This window comes from Oryctolagus cuniculus, chromosome 20, assembly GCF_964237555.1.
Source record: "Oryctolagus cuniculus chromosome 20, mOryCun1.1, whole genome shotgun sequence".
Classification (NCBI taxonomy): domain Eukaryota; kingdom Metazoa; phylum Chordata; class Mammalia; order Lagomorpha; family Leporidae; genus Oryctolagus; species Oryctolagus cuniculus.
This window is the reverse complement of record NC_091451.1, coordinates 45,485,771-45,501,188: the sequence shown is the minus strand read 5'-3', so window position 1 is coordinate 45,501,188 and position 15,418 is coordinate 45,485,771. Positions and strand designations below refer to the sequence as shown.

Below are 15,418 nucleotides of genomic sequence, written 5' to 3'. Positions count from 1 at the left end.
AGTGTCTGTCATCACCGTTATTAAGCCACTTGCTTTGATTCAGTGGCAGAGTAATGGGAAAGCTGCTTGGCGCGAGCTCTCGGCGTCCATTGCTGCTGTGTTACTGCCCTCTCAACGCGTCTTCCAGGTCCCCGCACAGCTGTGTGGGTGCGTGAGGAATGAGAGGCGTTCAAGAGGAAGAATCAGTCACGTGGGCAGCTCGGGTGGAGTTGGGAGCCTCAGCCCCGCCCTTGCAGCTGTACTTCCAGCTCTTTCCGGCTGCCTGGTGGAAGTAGAAATAGAGATCTGTGGCGAGAATTGTGTGAGTGTGAAGTTCTGGTAAAACAGGGTCTCAGGAAGGGACTTTGAGCTCCCGAGGCTGGTTTGCCTCCTGCCCCACCTGGAGCCTCGTGCAGTGGTCTCTGCTTGCCTGCGGCCTGCAGCACAGATGGACCACGTCCTCAGGGCATCAGTTCTGCCTGTCTCCAGGGTCCTCCCTCACCTCTGTTCCCCAGAAGTGCACAGTCAAGAGGCTCTTTGGCTCCTGTCAGGGAACTGAGGCTGACAGCTGTTAAGTTCCTGCCTGCCCAGTGGTGAAACCAGACGGAGCCCAGGCCTGTGTAGATCTGGAGCCGAGTCCTGTCCAGGCCCGGTCCAGACTTGGGACTCTGTGTTCCCAAGTTGTAACACTAAATGGTCCTTAAGGGACCTTGGCAAAAATAAAGTCTGCTGTGTAAGATTATAAAAAAGCAAAGGCAAGAAAGTCATGGTTTAATCTAAAGCCTTTTTTTTTTTTTTTTTTTTTGACCGGCAGAGCAGACAGTGAGAGAGAGAGAGACAGAGAGAAAGGTCTTCCTTTTTGTCGTTGGTTCACCCTCCAATGGCCGCCACGGCCGGCGCGCTGCAGCTGGCGCATCGCGTGATCCGATGGCAGGAGCCAGGTGCTTCTCCTGGTCTCCCATGGGGTGCAGGGCCCAAGCACCTGGGCCATCCTCCACTGCACTCCCGGGCCACAGCAGAGAGCTGGCCTGGAAGAGGGGCAACCGGGATAGAATCCGGTGCCCTGACCGGGACTAGAACCCGGTGTGCTGGTGCTGCAAGGCGGAGGATTAGCCTCGTAAGCCGTGGCGCTGGCCTGGAGAAACTAATTGTAAAACCTATCTAGGGGCCGACGCCGCAGTTCACTAGGCTAATCCTCCACCTTGCAGCGCCGGCACACCAGGTTCTAGTCCCGGTCGGGGCGCCGGATTCTGTCCCGGTTGCCCCTCTTCCAGGCCAGCTCTCTGCTGTGGCCAGGGAGTGCAGAGGAGGATGGCCCAAGTCCTTGGGCCCTGCACCCCATGGGAGACCAGGATAAGTACCTGGCTCCTGCCATCGGATCGGCACGGTGCGCCGGCCGCAGCGGCCATTGGAGGGTGAACCAACGGTAAAGGAAGACCTTTCTCTCTGTCTCTCTCTCTCTCTCACTGTCCACTCTGCCTGTCAAAAACAAAACAAAACAAAACAAAAAACAAAAAAAATCACACAATTAGTTTCTCCAAGTCTATGGTTTGCTATCTATTTTCTTTCTTCCTTTCTTCTTTTATTTCCTTTCCTTTCTCTAATTTTACTTTTTTGAAAGGCAGAGTTACAGAGAAAAACAGAGATCTTCCATCTGCTGGTTCACTCCCCGAATGACTGCAGAGGACAGGTGACTGTGCCAGGCTGAAGCCAGGAGCCTGGGACTTCTTCCGGGTCTCCCTCATGGGTGCAGGGGCCCAAGGACTTGGGCATCTTCCACTGCTTTCCCAGGCCACAGCATGGAGCTGGATTGGAAGTGGAGCAGCCGTCCCGTGTGGGATGCCAGCGCTGCAGGCAGTGACTAACCCAACTGCAGTACAGAGCCAGCCCCTCCTCACGTACCTGAACAGAACGTTTGCAGTTGCTGAGTACACTGGCCTATAAATGTCAGCTGGGCCAAGGTAGTTAATAATGCGTGTAGGGTCTTGTGTGACCGCTAGTTATGTGAGATTGTTTTAAAGATTATAGGAGAGGGGTATTGAAATCTCCCCTTTTTTTCCTTTAGTTCAGTTTTTACTTTTTGTACTTTGACATTTTATTATTTAACACATACTTGTTTATAACTGTCATGCCTTCTAATGTATTGACCCTTTTTTATCATAATGAGTAATACTTTTTAAAATAGTTTTATCTGTTTTGTCTAATATTAACATAACCAGTTCTTCTCCCCCTTCATCTTAATCGAAGACTTTGTTCTTTCATATCGTATTGGTTAGGTAAGCTTGGTATCCATAAAATCCTTTCAGTAAACTGAAATGTTGCAATGTTATAATTGATCGTTTTAAAAAAATTATTTAAAAGTTTGAGTCCTGCTATTTATAATTGTTTCCAGTTGTAGAAAAATCCCATGTTTCATTGTCACTGCCTGGATCTTTTTATTTTTTTATTTGAAGGGTGGAGTTACAGAGCAGGGGGAGAGGAGAGAGAGAGAGAGAGAGAGAGAGAGAGGTCTTTCATCTGCTGGTTCACTCCCCAAATGGGTGCAGTGGCCAGAGCAGCTCAGATCCAAAGCCAGAAGCCAGGAGCTTCTTCCAGGTCTCCCACGTGGGTGCAGGGGCCCAAGCACTTGGGCCATCTTTTGCTACTCTTGCAAGCACATTAGCAGAGAGCTGGATCAGCTGGGACTTGAAACGGCACCCATATGAGATGCTGGTGCCACAGGACAGCACCAGCCCCTGCCTGGGCCTATTTTTTTTTTTAAATGTTTTTTATTTATTTGAAAGGCAGAGAGTTACAGAGAGGCAGAGAGAGGCAGAGAGAGAGAGAGAGTCAGTCTTCCATTTGCTGGTTTACTCCCCAAATGGTGCCAACAGCCAGGAGCCAGGAGCTTCTTCCAAGTCTCCCACGTGGGTGCAGGGGCCCAAGGACTTGGGTCGTCTTGTACTGCTTTCCCAGGCCACAGCAGAGAGCTGGGTCAGAAGTAGAGCAGCCGGGACATCAACAGGTTCCCATATGGGATGCTGGCTCTGCAGGTGCGACTTTACCCCTACGCCATAGCACCGGACCCCACCAACCCCTGCCTGGGTCATTTTGAAGTAGAGGCTTGGGCCGGTGCTGTGGCACAGTGGGTTAACGCCCTGGCCTGTGAGCGCTGGCATCCCATATGGGCGCCGGTTCAAGCCCGGCTGCTCTACTTCCTGTCCAGCTCTCTGCTGTGGCCTGGGAAAGCAGTAGAAGATGGCCCAAGTCCTGGGGCCCCTGCACCCACGTGGGAGACCTGGAAGAAGCTCCTGGCTCCTGGCTTCAGATTGGTGCAGCTCCGCTGTTGTAGCCAACTGGGGAGTGAACCAGCGGATGGAAGACCTTTCTCTCTCTCTCTCTCTCCTCTGTGTGTGTGTAACTCTGACTTTCAAGTAAAAATAAAAAAATTAAAAATAGAAAGAAGCAGAGGCTGCGGCCTTCTGTTAGGTTCAATCCCGTTGTATTTTGTTGCTGAGAAAGCTGAACGTGCCTGCCTGAAAGTTCGCGTCAGTCATCGGCTGCCTGTGGAGGCGTGGTAAGCAGCGGCTCCTGGGCCCGAGCTGTGTTCCTTAGCTCAGGTGAGGGGAGGCCCTGCCTCAGGGCCCTGACTGCTCGGGTCTTCAGAACTCCTGGAGCACCGGCTCTCGCGCTCCTCCTCCGCACGCAGCGTTTCTCGGCCCTAGCACCGGGCGTTTGGGCCTGAATTGTTGCTTTGTTTCTGTCTTGTGTGTTGTGAGGGTATTTAGCGGTTCTCCTGGTGTCTACCCACTGCCTGCACTATCACCCCATCCCCCAACTTGTGCCAATTGCGTGTGCCCTGGGCACAGAACCCTCGCCAGTCATGCCCTGGGCAGAGGCACGGCCGTCACAGTGTGGAAGGTGGGGGGAGGCGGCGGTGCTGGGCGGGAGCCCTGTAGTGTGGGCCCAGCGAGGAGGCTCGATGGCCCCTTCCCCACGCAGACCCAGGAAAGGGACCAGCCTCGCTCGGCGCTGAGCTGCCCAAGGTCCCCAAAGACGTGTCCTTCCTTCCGGCTCGCTGGTGTCTATTCCCCTCTGCCCCAGTGCGTCACTCCGAGGGTGCTCTGGAGTGGTGGGGTCTCAGCCCAGAGAAGGGCTCTTGGGCCAGAAGGTCCAGGAAACGTTGGCTTAAACGTAGGTAAGCTACCTCCTCTATTTTTTTTTTTTTTGACAGGTAGAGTGGACAGTGAGAGAGAGAGAGAGACAGAGAGAAAGGTCTTCCTTTGCTGTTGGTTCACCCTCCAATGGCCGCTGCGGCCGGCGCGCTGCGGCCAGCACACCGCGCTGATCCAAAGGCAGGAGCCAGGTGCTTCTCCTGGTCTCCCATGGGGTGCAGGGCCCAAGCACCTGGGCCATCCTCCACTGTACTCCCTGGCCACAGTAAAGAGCTGGCCTGGAAGAGGGGCAACCGGGACAGAATCCGGTGCCCCGACCGGGACTAGAACCCGGTGTGCCGGCACCGCAAGGCAGAGGATTAGCCTAGTGAGCCGCGGCGCCGGCCTACCTCCTCTATTTTTTGGTCCAACTTGAAGCACAGCTCTGAGCGCCTGCTCCTCCAGCTTTGTGAACGTGAAATGTCCTCAGGAGCCCTCCAGAGAAACACTGCTGGGTGGGACAGGTTTGGGAAGGCTGTTCCCAGATTATTAGGAGGTGCTGACTCTGTGCAGGGTGCTGGGGGAGGAGCTAAGGAGGCATGAGAGGATGGGACAGCCAGACAAGGCCATGGTCTGGTCCCTGTCTACACCATGTGGCTGTGGTGGTTATTAGAATATTAAGCGGCTCGGCTGGCGCCGCGGCTCACTAGGCTAACCCTCCGCCTTGCGGCGCCGGCACACCAGGTTCTAGTCCTGGTCGGGACGCAGGATTCTGTCCCGGTTGCCCCTCTTCCAGGCCAGCTCTCTGCTGTGGCCCGGGAGTGCAGTGGAGGATGGCCCAGGTCCTTGGGCCCTGCACCCCATGGGAGACCAGGAGAAGCACCTGGCTCCTGCCATCAGATCAGTGCGGTGCGCTGGCCGCAGCGCACCAGCTGCGGCGGCCATTGGAGGGTGAACCAACGGCAAAAGAAGACCTTTCTCTCTGTCTCTCTCTCACTGTCCACTCTGCCTGTCAAAAAAAAAAAAAAAGAATATTAAGCGGCTCGTAGTCTGGTTGGTAGCAGCAGCAGTCTTAAGCCTCCTGCCTGCTGCCTGGCCCCTTGCCAGGGTGCCCCAGAACCCCGAGATACTGCCTGGCTCAGCCTGAAGCTGTGTACCGGACTAGAACCCGGTGCCCATATGGGATGCCGGCGCCGCAGGCGGAGGATTAACCAAGTGAGCCACGGCACCGGCCCAAGATTAATTTCTTCATTTGTAAGACAGTGTGACAGGCCGGCGCCGTGGCTCAATAGGCTAATCCTCCACCTTGCGGCGCCGGCACACCGGGTTCTAGTCCCGGTTGGGGCGCCGGATTCTGTCCCGGTTGCCCCTCTTCCAGGCCAGCTCTCTGCTATGGCCAGGGAGTGCAGTGGAGGATGGCCCAGGTGCTTGGGCCCTGCACCCCATGGGAGACCAGGAAAAGCACCTGGATCCTGGCTCCTGCCATCGGATCAGCGCGGTGCGCCGGCTGCAGCGGCGGCCATTGGAGGGTGAACCAACGGCATAAGGAAGACCTTTCTCTCTCTGTCTCTCTCTCTCACTGTCCACTCTGCCTGTCAAAAAAAAAAAAATAAATAAAAAAAAAAAATAAAAATAAAAATAAGACAGTGTGACAGAGAGAGGGCTAGTTCACTCTCCTATTAGATGCAACATTCTCTGATTGGCACTTGACCCTGGGTACTAGCCGCTAACATTCTGAGTACCATCCAGGGTGTGAGAGAGAAAGTAGGGATAGCAGTGAATTAGGGGCCTGAAGCTTTGGGGCAGAAATATCCTTACACTCACACCTTTGAGCTGTTCTTACATGGCAGTACTTCAGAAAGTTCGTGAGAGGGACTGGCGATGCACTGTAGTGGTGAAGCCGCCACCTGTGATGCTGGATCCCATGTGGGTACCCGTTCGAGTCCTGGCTGCTCCACTTCCGTTCCAGCTCTCTGCTAATGCACTTGGGAAAGCAGCAGAAGACGGGTCAAGTGTTTGGGCCCCTGCACCCACGTGAGAGACCCAGATGGCGCTTCTGGCTCCTGGCTTTAGTCTGGTCTAGCCCCTGCCATTGCGGGCATTTAGGGAGTGAACCTGTGGATGGAAGACCTACCTCTCTCTATCTCTCTCCTTCCCTCTCTCTAACTCTGCCTTTCAAATAAATAAATGTTTTTTTAAAAAATTCATGGGAAATGCATATTATGGAAAAATATTGGGGCTGACAGTGTGGCATAGTGGGTAAAGCTGCCACCTGCAGTGCGGCATCCCATATGGGCACCAGTTCGGGTCCTGGCTGCTCCACTTCCAATCCAGCTCTCTGCTATGGCCTGAGAAAGCACTAGAGGATGGCCCAGGTCCTTGGGTCCCTGCACCCACGTGGGAGACCCAGAGGAAGCTCCTGGCTCCTGGCTTCAGATCAGCACAGCTCTGGCCATTCTAGTCAATTGGGGAGTGAACCAGTGGATGGAAGACCTCTCTTTCTCTGCCTCTCCTCTCTCTGTGTAACTCTTTCAAATAAATGAATAAATCTTTTTTAAAAATTCTATGGACTTAAAATATTTTTTGCACCAATAAAAGTTTATCTTTTTAAAAATGTATTGATTTGAGAGCCAGAGGGACAGACAGAGCTGCCATCCACTGATTCAGTCCCAGATGTCTAAGGTAGAGTTGGGAGCTGGGATGCAATGCAAGTCTGCCACGGTTACTTGAGCCATCACTCGGCTCCCAGATCTGCAGTAGCAAGGAGCTGGAATTGGTAGTTGGAGCAAAGTATTGAACCCACGTCCCATGACGGGTTGCAGCGTCTTAAGTGCCCAAACGCCTGCCCCAAGCTTGCCTCTTTTTAAAAAGATTTATTTACTATTATTTTAAAAGATTAATTTCTTTCTTTCTTTCTTTCTTTCTTTTTTTTTTTTTTTTTTATTTGACAGAGTTAGACAGAGAGACAGAAAGGTCTTCCTTCCGTTGGTTCACCTCCCCACATGGCCGCCACGGCCGGAGCTATGCCGATTCGAAACCAGGAGCCAGGTGCTTTTCCTGGTCTCCCATGGGGTGCAGGGGCCCAAGAACTTGGGCCATCCTCCACTGCACTCCCGGGCCACAGCAGAGAGCTGGCCTGGAAGAGGGGCAACTGGGACTAGAACCTGGTGCCCATACGGGATGCCGGCACTGCAGGCAGAGGATTAACCAAGTGAGCCACGGCGCCGGCCCAAGATTAATTTCTTTATTTGTAAGACAGTGTGACAGAGAGAGGGCTAGTTCACTCCCCTGGTAGATAGCTGCACCATCCAGAGCTGGCTCAGGCTGAAGCCAGGAGTCAGGAACCAGCGGTCTCGTGTGTGGCGGGGGCTCAAGTGCTGCGTATCGTCTGGTGCTTTCCTGGATGCAGTATCAGGAAGCCGGATGGGAAGCAGTGCAGCCAGGGCTCAAAGTGGCACTCGATATGGGTGCAGGGGTTGCAAGCAGCACCTTGACCTGCTGTACCACAGCTCTCAGAAACCAGGTTCCCATTTGTTGGCCAGCATGGAAGTCACTTAAATGATCTAGCCGCATTGACTCTGATGTGCAGCAGTACACTGCTGGGTGTGACTCCTGTCTGAAGAACCAGGCAGCACACAGGCCTTTCCACTGTATTAAAAACGTGTATGGGGCCTGCACTTGGCGTAGTAGGCTAAGCCTCTGCCTGCGGTGCTGGCATTTCCACGGTGCCAATATGTGTCCCGGCTACTACTCTGCCAATCCAGCTCTCTGCTGTGGCCTGGAAAAGCAGTAGAAAATGCCCCTGGCTATGGCTCCTGGCTCCTGGCTTCGGATCAGCCCAACTCCAGCCATTGCGGCCATTTGGGAGTGAACCAGTAGATAGAAGACCTTTGTCTCTCCCTCTCTCTTTCTGTAACTCTGCCTTGCAAATAAATAAATAATCTGAACCAACAGAATTTTGCCCGTAGAAAGAAAGAATATTCCCAAAGTTAGTTCCTTTTGGAGCCTGTGAGGTGGGAGTGCCTGGTGCGGGGGTCATTGTGGAGGGGGCCCCCTGGGGGAGGTGTGCCTCTCTGACGGGGCTGTGGGCAGGGCAGTGGCAGCCAGCTCCAGGCCTTGTGTTGGAGTGATCTGGGACGTGAGCGCAGCGTGAGGCCCAGCAGTCTTCATGAAGAAGAGCCGGGGACGAGGTGAGTTAAATTAGGTGAGTTCCATGGCATGGGGCCTTCATGAAAGGGTGAAGAGCGGTGGGCCTGTTCCTGAAATGCAGGACGTTCATTTCTCACCTGGTTAGTTCCCATACACTCACTGATAGTTTTTAACCTTTTTAAAAAAGATTATTTATTTATTTGAAAGAGTTACACAGAGAGAAAAGGAGAGGCAGAGAGAAAGAGAGAGAGGTGTTCCATCTGCTAGTTCACTCCCCAGATAGCCGCAACAGCCAGAGCTGCGCCGATCTGAAGCCAGGAGCCAGGAACTTTTTCTGGGTTTCTCATGTGGGTGCAGGGGCCCAAGGACTTGGGCCATTTTCTATTGCTTTTCTAGGCCGTAGCAGCTGGATCGGAAGTGGAGCAGTCGGGACTGGAACCAGCACCCATATCAGATACTGGCACTGCAGGCGGGGGCTTTACCTGCTACGCCACAGCGCTGGCCACTAATTATTAACCTTTATTTATTTATTTTTTTTATTTTATTTTTTTGACAGGCAGAGTGGACAGTGAGAGAGCGAGACAGAGACAGAGAGAAAGGTCTTCCTTTGCCGTTGGTTCACCCTCCAGTGGCTGCCGCGGCCGGCGCGCTGCAGCCTAGTGAGCCGCGGCGCCAGCCCCTAATTACTAACCTTAATAAATCTTAATGAATTTACTCAGAAATGATACTATTTATATTCCTTAATGTATAAAAGAAACTACCAAAGGATCTTTCAGAATCTTAGATGGGAAAAATTTTCCTGTATGTCCTAAGCTATAAGAACCTTGATTTTTTTAAGATAGTGCAAAAGTGAGGTATACTTAGCTTCAGTCTCTAACAGGCAAAAAGCCTGATTCACTTCTTAAGATACATATGAGGGCCGGCGCTGTGGCTCACTAGGCTAATCCTCTGCCTGTGACGCCTGCATCCCCAGTTCTAGTCCCGGTTGGGGCGTCGGTTCTGTCCTGGTTGCTCCTCTTCCAGGCCAGCTCTCTGCTGTGGCCAGGGAGGGCAGTGGAGGATGGCCCAAGTGCTCGGGCCCTGCACCCCATGGGAGACCAGGAGAAAGCACCTGGCTCCTGGCTTCAGATCAGTGCGGCGCCGGCTGTAGTGGCCATTTGCGGGGTGAACCAACAGAAGGAAGACCTTTCTCTCTCTCTCTCCCTCTCACTAACTCTGCCTGTCAAATAAATTAAAAAAAAATACATAAGAGCCTTAAAGTTGTGATCATGGATAATAATTTAATAACTGAATTGTAAAGTTGACCTACACGGCAAACTACTTGTCTGTTTCTGCCTGTAGCCTTGAGCAAGTGAACAGCCTTCGAGAGGTACAAGCCCTGAGGCGCCTGAATCCACACCCCAACATCCTCACGCTGCACGAGGTGGTGTTGTGAGTACACTTAGAGCCTGAGAAATTACCTGCATTTGGTGACGATGACTAAATCTTTTTTTAAGAAAGCCAGCCACGGTAGACGTTTGGAAAGTTTGCTTTGTAGCTCAGAGTGTGGCGGTTTCTGTTTTGTCTTCGCCGCGGTTTCTTTCGGACAGTTGCTGTGTGTTCCTGAGGGGCAGTGCCTCCACTGGGTGACTGCGTGTGTCACGCACACGGCCGGCCCCGCAGCTCGGGGGAGCACGCGTGTGCTATTTCAGGGACTGCATGTTCTCACTTTTTCCCCAGCAGCTGCCAGCGTGGCACAGTCTCCATGATTGATCCCACTTCAGGGGATTTTTCGCTTCTGTTCTAATTATAGAATAGTTTCCATGAGGATTAGGACCAGTTGGGAGGGCAGAGCCTAGGTGCCTGCCCTGGCAGCCGTGGCTCACCGAGCGGGAGACAGGAGCATCAGAGGCGCCCCTGGGTGGAGGAGGCGCTGCACTCTGCAGAGAGCCCGGCCTGCAAAGTCAGCCGTGGGACTCCAGCCCTGCCAGTCCCAGTGCAGGGGACGTGAGTCGGGGCTGGAGCCGCTTTAAACAGCCCTGAGCTATGGCCCCCTCCTGGCCTGCGGCACTTAGAAGCCAGTTCAGGCTGGGTCCAAGGATCTCAGCTGGCATAAGATACTGAGAATGCTGTGTGCACACAGTGTGCCTCACCCATGCCATGCCGAGCACTTGGGTCCCGACCGCCAGCCTGGTGAGAGCCTGACCGGGCCCTGAGTCAGCTCGGGAGGAGCTGGGGGCTCAACCCCAGGCCTCTGTCCCCACTCCGTGTCAGACTGGACGTCAGCCACATGTGATGAGACTCCGCTACTTTCCCTGACTAGATTTTGGGTTTTGCTCTCCCACTGTAATTTATCCCACTTTGACGGAGGTCATTTCTGGAAATTAAAACTAAGTTTGCAGCTATAGAGCACGAGTTACATTCTTTGTTCCCTTGCTGTTTTTTTTGTTTTTTTTTGTTTTTTTTTTTTTGTTTTGTTTTTGTTTTTTTTTTTAATTTTGCAGATAGAGTTAGATAGTGAGGGAGAGAGACAGAGAGAAAGGTCTTCCTTCTGTTGGTTCACCCCCGAAATGGTCACTATAACCGGAGCTATGCCGATCCAAAGCCAGGAGCCAGGTGCTTCCTCCCGGTCTCCCATGTAGGTGCAGGGCCCAAGCACTTGGGCCATCCTCCACTGCCTCCTCAGGCCACAGCAGAGAGCTGGAATGGAAGAGGAGCAACTGAGACTAGAACCCGGTGCCCATGTGGGAGGCCGGCACTGCAGGCAGAGGATTAACCACGTGAGCCACGGCGCCGGCCCCCCTTGCTGTTTCTTAGCCAGCTCCCAGCCTCTTTCTGATGATAGTGATATATTTTTGTTTTTGTTTTTTTGACAGGCAGAGTGGACAGTGAGAGAGAGAGACAGAGAGAAAGGTCTTCCTTTGCCGTTGGTTCACCCTCCAATGGCCGCCGCGGCTGGTGCGCTGTGGCCAGCGCACCACACTGATCCAAAGCCAGGAGTCAGGTGCTTCTCCTGGTCTCCCCTGGGGTGCAGGGCCCAAGCACTTGGGCCATCCTCTACTGCCCTCCCAGGCCACAGCAGAGAGCTGGCCTGGAAGAGGGGCAACCGGGGCAGAATCCGGCGCCCCCACCGGGACTAGAACCCAGAGTGCCGGCGCCGCTGGGTGGAGGATTAGCCTAGTGAGCCGTGACGCTGGCCTGATAGTGATATATTTTTAAGATGCACCTCCTTTTTCAAATCAGGGAGTTTTGACTTTTGCTTAGGTAGGATTGTAGGTAGTTTTAGCTGACTTTACCTGAAATATTGATTGGAAGCCCGGACCTCTGCTGTCTCAGTGGCGATGCAGGAGCTCCTTATGCTAAATGCTTACCAGAAGTGTTTGCAAGTTAGTTAAGTGTTTTGTTTTCTGATTAAGACAGAAAAAAACATTTTGAAAACTTCTTTCTCCTTCAGCGACAGGAACTCTGGTTGTCTTGCACTGATATGTGAACTTATGGACATGAATGTTTATGAACTAATACGAGGTACGTAGAATAATTTACAGCTTGTCCCTGACTCGTGGGGGCTGCAGGAGGGAAGCAGCGCGGAGGCCACGGGGCAGCCGCAGAGCCGGGAAAGATGTCGGGAGATGGGTGACCTGGTGACGTCTCCAGGGAAAGATGTCGGGAGATGGGTGACCTGGTGACGTCTCCAGGGAAAGATGTCGGGAGATGGGTGACCTGGTGACGTCTCCAGGGAAAGATGTCGGGAGATGGGTGACCTGGTGACGTCTCCAGGGAAAGATGTCGGGAGATGGGTGACCTGGTGACGTCTCCAGGAAGCAGCGCGGCCAGCATTGTGTGCTCCAGACGGCACTCTCCCCAGAGCTCACACGGGAAACCACCTGCCCGGTGTCCCAGAGCAGGTGTCACGACTGGCCGGGAGCCTCCGTGACAGCATCATGGACGGAGACGCTTCTGTGTCGTCTCCGACAGGCCAGTCCAGGCCGAAGATGCTGGGTGGGAAAAGCTGAGTGGACAGACGTTTTGTGACGAGGAAGATGCTGGTGTTGAAGACGCGCAGGAAGAGTTCCGGTGGGGTTGCCCTTAGGAAGCGGGGAAGGGAAAAGCGTCGTCCTGGTCTGTGGATTCTGTTCCGGGATTTAAAATGTGTGTGTTAGGAAGTTACTAGTGAGGTAAGCGTCTAAGTGGGCAAGTTTTTCTACGTCTCTGAGAGTTGGTACATGTAGTGGCCAGCGCTGTGGCACTGTAGGCTAAGCCTCCGCCTGCAGTGGCAGCATCCCATAGGGGCGCTGGTTCATGTCCCGGCTGCTCCTCTTCTGATCCAGCTCCCTGCTGATGGCCTGGGAAAGCAGTGGAAGGTGACCCAAGTCCTTGGGCCCCTGCACTCGTGTGGGAGACCCAGAAGAAGCTCCTGGCTTCAGATTGGCTCAGCTCCGGCCATTGCAACCATTTGGGGAGTGAACCAGCAAATGAAAGACCTTTCTCTCTGTCTCTCCCTCTACCTCTCAAATAAATAAATAAAATCTTTAAAAAAAAAACCCCAAAAGTTGGTCAGAAAACCCAAATCCTTTTGGAGATAGGATCCAATAGGCCATTGTCTTCTATCTAGGAAAACAAAAATAAAAAATACAAATTTACTAATCTTGCATTTTTTAAATTTGTAAGTGAAGCACCTCACTCAGAATGTGTTTAACCTTGTTTTCAGTATTTGTACAATCTAACAAACTTAAGTTATCTGATCTTTTGCTCTAAATTTGTGAAAAACAGAGCAGCTGTTAGAAGGAGCTCCTAGAACTTGACTCACCAGTGGTAGCGGAAAGCAACAGGTGGCCAATCCAGTACTGCAGAGTATGGAGACATACTCTGAAAATATGCCAGGAGACTTCTAAAAGGTCATGGCAAATGGAATTAAAAGATAGTATTGGGGGCGGGGTGGTTGCGACGCAGATTAAGCCACTGCGTGGTGTGCCTGCATCCCCTGTGAGAGTGCCAGTTTGAATCCTTGTTTCTGACCCAGCACCCTGCTGATGTGCCTGGAAAAGCAGCAGTAGATGATCCGAGTGTTTGGGCCCCTGCCACCCGCTGGGGGGCCAGGATGGAGTTAGGCTCCTGGCTTCAGCCTGGCCCCGTTCTGGCTATTGCAACGATTTCTGGAGTGAACAAGCCGATAGAAGATTTCCCTATCTCTGTCACTCTGCCTTTTAAGTAAATAAATAAATAAATATTTTAAATATGTTTATGTTCATATAAAAATTTTGTATCTATGCATAATTTTTATAATTATGTATATAAAGTATCTACTTTTTAAAATTGTTTAATTATTTGACACAGAGAGCTCTCATCTGCTAGTTCACTCCGCACATGCTTGCGGCAGCTGGGGGCGGGCTGGACCAAAGCCAGGAGCCAGGGGCTCAGTCCAGGTCCACCACTACCTGGACCATCACCTGCTGCCTTCCTGGTTCATGTAAGCAGGGAGCTGGACTCAGAAGCCAGGGCCGAGCGTCTGACCCAGGCACTCTGACGGGGGGTGCGGGCATCCTCACTGGCAGCACACACCTGCCCTTCACAGCTGCCGTGCGCATTTTTCATGAACTTTCACGAAAGGGAGCAAGAGCAGCAGTGTGGGCACAGTCCAGATTCTCCAGAGGAGGTTCGAGAGAGCCTGGGCACGTGAGGACGGTACCCAGGCCACTGCAGTAAACGCCCTGCGTCCTGAGCTGGGAAAGGGAGTGCACTCCCGAACGGCTGCAACAGCTGGGCTGGGCCAGGCCAAAGCCGGGAGCCTCCCACAGGGGTGCAGGGCCCAGGCACTTGGGCCATCTTCCGCTGCTTTCCCAGGCGCATTAGCAGGGGGCTGGGTCAGCCGGATACTGACAGCGTGAGCTTTTGCTTAACTCGTGTTGCCACAGTGCTGGCCCGGAGTAGGGTGTTTTGTTTTTTCCCCAGATTCTTGTGCTAAATGGTTACAGTGGGGAAGAGTTTTGTGTTCAGGGAGTAGACTCCGTTTATCTGGAAATTTGACTTACTGTCATCTTATTCCACATAGCCTGGATCCATAAGGTGTGTCTCCATAGATCTTCCCCTTGAGCCTGTCTCTGTGTTTATCTGACAGTGTCAGGAAAGGGTGTTAAATACAACCAAGTGAAACAGCCACTGAACTGTCGTAGTTTATCTACAATACTGCTTTTACTAGGCAGCTCGCACTTTACTTTTTAAAGATCCTACATAATCACTTCCTTGTTTAGTAACAATTCCCTTGGCATAGGATACACGTCTTGCATTACAGTTCCTTGTGTTGCTTCCTCGAGTGTGTTTTAAAACTCAAGGAGAAAGGGCGAGAACGTCTGGCGGGTGCATGTGTAGACGTCTGAGAATAGGTCTCTGGGGAGCGGTGGGGGAGCTGTGTCGATGGAGAAACCGAGCCCACTCTGAGTGGCACCCACGGAGACTGCAGAGCAGACTCGGGCAGGCCGAGTGTGTTCCCAGGCCGGGTTCCGCGCTCTGCTCTGAGCCAAGGTGCTGCTGGAGATTCTCACGTCAGAGATGTGGAGATGTGGGGAAAGTGCTGGCAGATGGGAAGGGGTGAAAGAGTCTTTAGCGTGGACGAAACAGATAGTGATGAGAGCTAAGAGTCTATGAGTGGCAGTGCATGCATGCAAGACAGTTCTTTTTTTTTTTTTTTTTTTTTTTTTTTAAGATTTATTTATTTACTTGAAAGAGTTACAGAGAGGCAGAGAGAGAGAGAGGTCTTCTGTCCTCGGATTTACTCCCCAAATGGCTGCAATGGCCAAAGCCAGGCCAATCCGAAGCCAGGAGCCAGGGGCTTCTTCTGGGTCTCCCACATCATTGCAGGGGCCCAAGCATTTCCACTGGTTTCTCAGGCCGTAACAAAAAGCTGGATTGGAAGTAGAGCAGCCGGGACTCGAACTGGTACCCACATGTAATGCTGGCACTGCAGGTGGCGGCTTTAACTGCCATGCCTCAGCGCCAGCCCCAAGGAGTCCTCTCTTAACAAGCAATACTTGCCTATTCACTAACTTTATTTGGCTACCTTCATTAATGGGATCCTATTAGTTTATAAAGTAGCCTATAGCAATGCCAGATATCAATAACTGGTGCTCATCTAATTCTTGGATTAATCTTATGTTAATTTTTTAACTAAAGATTTATTTTTT

The 15,418-nt window shown here is 52.3% G+C and overlaps 1 protein-coding gene across 13 annotated transcripts in view; it reads left to right on the top strand.

Annotated features, from left to right (window-relative positions):
- Positions 1 to 15,418, top strand: part of MOK (MOK protein kinase) — a 29,342-nt gene that overhangs the window by 3,373 nt on the left and 10,551 nt on the right. For 3 of the 13 annotated variants that reach the window (XM_008248663.4, XM_008248662.4, XM_051834905.2), the window contains exons 3-4: positions 9,603 to 9,692; positions 11,695 to 11,765. The exons of 2 other annotated variants lie outside the window; for them this stretch is intronic. In XM_008248663.4, coding sequence (XP_008246885.2) covers positions 9,603 to 9,692; positions 11,695 to 11,765 — 161 coding nt within the window. Of the gene's footprint in view, positions 1 to 8,657; positions 8,731 to 9,602; positions 9,693 to 10,882; positions 11,021 to 11,694; positions 11,766 to 15,418 lie in introns of those variants that run through there. 8 more of the 13 variants (XM_070065414.1, XM_070065416.1, XM_051834903.1 and 5 more) reach the window with 7 other exon arrangements.